The sequence below is a fragment of the Protobothrops mucrosquamatus genome, unplaced genomic scaffold (assembly GCF_001527695.2).
Source record: "Protobothrops mucrosquamatus isolate PMUCROS unplaced genomic scaffold, P.Mucros_1.0 scaffold5267, whole genome shotgun sequence".
Classification (NCBI taxonomy): domain Eukaryota; kingdom Metazoa; phylum Chordata; class Lepidosauria; order Squamata; family Viperidae; genus Protobothrops; species Protobothrops mucrosquamatus.
In genome coordinates this window covers 11,341-16,455 of record NW_015391134.1, presented here as the reverse complement: position 1 = coordinate 16,455, position 5,115 = coordinate 11,341, and the positions used below count along the sequence as shown (strand labels likewise).

At 43.2% G+C, this 5,115-nt stretch overlaps 1 protein-coding gene across 1 annotated transcript in view; it reads right to left on the bottom strand.

Moving 5' to 3' along the window:
* Nucleotides 1-219: 219 nt before the first annotated feature.
* The window catches only part of LOC107299679 (WD repeat-containing protein 19-like), a gene marked incomplete at its 5' end in the record, with an annotated part of 15,545 nt that continues 10,649 nt past the window's right edge, over nt 220-5,115 (bottom strand). Inside the window, 6 exons of the mRNA XM_015829027.1 lie at nt 220-282; nt 355-412; nt 1,758-1,867; nt 1,995-2,105; nt 3,317-3,476; nt 3,572-3,776. Coding sequence (XP_015684513.1) covers nt 220-282; nt 355-412; nt 1,758-1,867; nt 1,995-2,105; nt 3,317-3,476; nt 3,572-3,776 — 707 coding nt within the window. The remainder of the gene's footprint in view (nt 283-354; nt 413-1,757; nt 1,868-1,994; nt 2,106-3,316; nt 3,477-3,571; nt 3,777-5,115) is intronic.

The window sequence follows — 5,115 nt, the reverse complement described above, 5'->3', positions numbered from 1 at the left end:
TATTTTGTTTCTCACGGAAAGAGGCCTCAACAAAACAATTATGGTAAAAATGCGTAAAAACAGTTATACGAAGTACCGTTGAATCTACATAAGAACAAACTAATTTTCTTTGGCAAATGGTGATATGGAGATTTAAGTAAAATAAATAAATAAATCAGGAATTCGTAAGATTTGATGCATTTGCAAATATCTAACGTGGTTTGCTCTAATATTCACAGCTCAGTTGACCAGTAGCTTTTCTAATATTTCCAAGGCACAATCAGTTTTTAAATGATTTGAGATCTTAAACCATAAAGGTAATATAACTAGACATGGGAATATCCACCCTGAAACCATCATCAAGAGTGTTGTTACCTTCTTGTTGCTTGTGATTCCTTTTTCGTAATGGGCCAAAGCATTCACATAATCACCCCTAAAATGAAAAGTCGGCAATATTTAGAATATTTAGAATGCGCAGAGATGGACAGATTGACCTTTGAGACTGAAAGAAAAAGAAGAAACGGACTATTATCAAACTTGGGATTTATTTTACCATTGGCTGGAGGAAAGAAGAAAGGATTAGGAATTAAATATGTATTAGCATGTAAACTCAGACAACACGTTGGTTGAAAAAATTACTAATATATGTATGGAAAAATTGAATTAAAAAAAATTTAGAATCTTGTCAAATATTACAAAACGAAGAAGATGTTTAAAGAGGGTCCAGAGGGAGCGTTTTGAAAGCCCCTGGCAATAGCAATAAAACTTGGAAAGTGGTGTTTATGTTAATGTGGTGTTTGTGTAGATTGTGGCTTGAAGTAGGAAGGATGTAACAGACCAAACTATGGACTATTGCATCACATATAAATGTACATCCCTCTCTCTTTTTGGTATAATGCAGGGGTCCCCAATTCCCACCCCGCAGTCCACTACTGGTCCGTGGCCTGTTCGGAACCGGGCGTGTGGGAGGCGGGCCAGCACGCATGCACAGCTCCACTCGCGTGAGTGATGGACCGGCCCACACACGCACGTGTTCTGCTCACACGGCCCGCTCCCCTCTTCTCCCCCCCCAAGCTGGGCCACCAAGCCACAACGGTTGGGGATCGCTGGTATAATGGAGACATATTAAAGGAGCCGGATGTCTGAATACAGCCTCAGCATATCTTCCTGGCATTCGCGGTCGTTACGCACACACGAGATGTGGTACTCACCACCAATGAGGCCTCTGGCTTCCAATGGGATCAATTGGTGGAAATTTTGAGGCTGAATGGCTGTTAGCCTCGATGGCAGAGACCGACAATGAAAAGTCATCTGCTGGGAGACCGGTGTGCTTCCTTATGCTGTTGCTTAGCCGTTTTGAGAACAGACTCTAGATGAAATGGGCCAGGGATCCGGTCCAGTCTCTAAGATAGCGGTCCCCAATCTTTTGGGCACCACGGACCGGTTCTGTGGAGCGAGGTTTTCCCGCGGACCGGAGAGGGTGTGGTTTTGCACACTGCCCGCGGATGGGGCTTGGCTTGTTTGCGCGGCCCGCTTCCCGGCATGCCGTGGACCGGTGCTGGTCCACAAACCAGGGGTTGGGGACCCTGCTCTAAGAAATAGCGCATTTGCAAGAATCGAGAATTGTCTCAGCTTTGACGCCAGAAAGATATTAAACAAATGAGAAAGACTTTCTAATTCGAGGCTCTTTAGAATGGATGCTCATGGTTAATTTCAACCATTTGACTCTTCACATTTGTATTTATCAAATATCTTTAGCCACTTGAGAGAGAACATACGTGAATTCCAGCTGCACAGCATACTCCTTGGATATGAAGGGGATCTGATCCGGGGCCAAACGTTTAGCTAGCTGAAGCGCGCTATCCCATTGCAGCAAATCTCTCCTCATCTAATAGCACAAACAGTACAGGTTTTAACAAATTACAACTACTTTTCCCAAAGTAATGCAGTATATATTTTTTTTAAAAGGGGGGGAAGCCCCCCCCAGTGAAATATCAAGTGGTTTAAGCTTTTACCTCAAGCGCAGCGGTGGGAGAAGAAGATGCCAGGTATAAATCCTGAGCTACATTAAAGTTTTTGGTGAACATGGCCAGATGTCCAGCTAAAAGATTGTGTTCTTCTATGCTCTGAAAAAGAAGACGTGGGCAGCGCTCAAATTTTATCAAAAATTATCTAAAACAAACATAGCTCTATGGTTATATAGAAGTAAAAAAAAACCTGATGAAATAGAGAAACAAGTATCTTGTGTGTGAGATAGATGGCATGGGAAAGAAAGGGAAGGGGAGTAGAGTAGAGTAGAGTAGAGTAGAGTAGAGTAGAGTAGAGTAGAGTAGAGTAGAGTAGAGTAGAGTAGAGTAGAGTAGAGTAGAGTAGAGTAGAGTAGAGTAGAGTAGAGTAGACTGAAAGGTAATTTTTCAAAAGGCAACTGGTTTATTTTTTCTTTGATAAAGATGTGTCACTTCTCATCCAAGAAGCTTCATTGATTCTGGCAGGATGGTGGGGGCTAGAACCGAGAAAGCTTTTTGGATGAGAAGCAAAATATCTTCTTCTTCTTCCTGCTCCTCAAGAAAAAAACAGTCCAGTTGCCTTTTGAAAAATCACCTTTGAGGCAGCTATGGCCTGGAGGTCTGAGAATCGAGGACAGGAGAGGGGAGGGGAGACAGGACAGGAGAGGGGAGGAGAGGAGACGGGAGAGAAGAGGGGAGAGGGGAGGAGAGGAGAGGGGACAGGACGGGAGGAGACAGGACGGGAGGGGAGAGGAGAGACGGGAGGGAAGGGGGAGGGGAGAGGAGATGGGAGAGGAGAGGAGGGGAGGGGAGNCAGGAGAGGGGGCAGGAGGGGAGAGGAGATGTGACAGGAGACAGGAGGGGAGAGAAGACAGGAGGGGAGAGGAGAGATGGGAGGGGAGGGGAGGGAGAGGAGATGGGAGGGGAGAGGAGGGGAGACGGGAGAGAGGAGAGGGGAGGGGAGGGGAGAGGAATTTCTGGCTTGAGTATAAACTAAGGAAATGTGCTGGATGAAAATAAGAATCTGTATCTGATGCAGGTATAACGCAATGAAAATCCGATATATACAGGGAATCCTCAGATTTAGAGACTCAGCATTTTGAGAAGATTTGAGCTTTAGTAGATGGATGTTATTTTCAGCACGTCTCCATTCTAGAATTATTTTTATTGCTAAATGATCTCCTAATGATGTTTTTTCAAAACTTTTTTAAAAAAAACTTTACACTTGGGCTGGGCAGTAGATTAGCACCATCACGTTACCCTACCATTTATGAATTAAAAAAACAAAAAAACAAAACAGAATTGTAATACTTAACCCCAGAAGACCGTACCTTGATTTGCTCCAATGACATAACCATTCCAACGTTTTGGTTGGTCCTGTACACCCGTATCGCAAAGTCCACTTCCATGTGATGAAGGCAGGCCTCGCCGAGCTCGTTCCAACCCAACGGTTGGTTCAGACATTTGCATATCTCCCAAGCTTCTGAAAACCTAGGTTGGGTTAACGTAAAAAAAATAACCGTGGTGCTGAGCCTGCCCTTCACGTATTTGAAAATATCCCATACCGTATTCAAGGGAGGACTCACCTTTTCAAAAGTAAAGTCTGAGTTAGCATTTGCTTCAATTCATCGCAGCCCCGGTCTTTCAGCATGCCCAGGAAGGTGTGAGTATTAAGCAGGATATTGTTGGTTTTCCCGCTGTGAGTCTGACAGGTTAATTCTCCATTGTATAAGAGCAAAGGTTTGTGGGAATAGGGAACTTTGGTCGTTCCTGCCAAGACCACCTTAGAGCCTGTGAGAGAAAATTAAACACATTTGCTGTTCATGTAAGACAGGGGTCTTCAAACTTGGCCCTTTGATGACTTGTGGACTTCAACTCCCAGCATTCCTCAGCCAGCCTCCATTTTGTTTGTTAGAATTAAGATAGGGGGTCTTCAAACTTGGCCCTTTGATGACTTGTGGACTTCAACTCCCAGAATTCCTCAGCCAGCCTCCATTTTGTTTGTTAGATTTAAGACAGGGGTCTTCAAACTTGGCCCTTTCATGACTGGTGGACTTCAACTCCCAGAATTCCTCAGCCAGGCAGGCTGCCTGAGGAATTCTGGGAGTTGAAGTCCAGAAGTCATCAAAGGGCCAAGTTTGAAGACCCCTGATGTAAGATGACATTGGCACTGAAGGACTATATTCCTAAGAAAAAGGGCATAATTTTCAGTTTCTTACAACCAGTCTTTGCAAAACTCTACGTAAACACACACACACACGTACACACCATGTACATGTTCCTTAGTGCCTAACAATCAGTCAGGAATGAAACCCACCTATGCGGAAATGCTGCTCTATTGCTCAATATTATATAGCTACAAGTCCATTCGTGGTTGTTTATAAACCGTGATTTATAATAATGTGTAAACCTAGCGCCGTGGTTTAGCAGGGGGGGAGCAATTAATTTTCCAAGGGGTCGTAGGAGAAACTAGGACTGTTTTGGAGGGCAGTTGAAGTTCCCTTGACACCATCACCCCATCGCCGTTGTGAGCTGGAAAGTCAAAGCGCCAGGGCGTTAAATGCCCTGCTCTGGTTTAACATAATGTGTGAATCATCCTAAGACAGGGGTAGGCAACCTTGGCTCTTTTATGACTTGTGGACTTCAATTCCCAGAATTCCTGAGCCAGCCATGCTGACTTAGGAATTCTGGGAGTTGAAGTCCACAAGTCATAAAAGAGCTAAAGTTGCCTACCCTTGTCCTAAGAGGTGACAAGGCTCACCAAAGGCATTATGGGATTGATTTGGACTCTTTTCTTATAACAAGTTTGATTAGTTTTCCAATTTAACATCCGAGTATTTAGAAAGCATCATGGTGACTGGGTAATCAGTAATTCAGTAACAAAATTTTTAGTACGTATCTCAGATTACATTATCAAAAAATTCCTTCTCCATTTCCCTTAACATTTAATACAACATACTTAAACTAATAAATTCCTAACCATAACAAGCTCAGTTAAAGCATTTATCAATCTATTTTTACTTATACACATCCATGTCCTGTTTTTACATTTTACCTAATTCTTAGTACAGTATTCCAATTTAACCTTTAACATCCATAATATTCAAATTTTGGTAACCCAAATTTATTT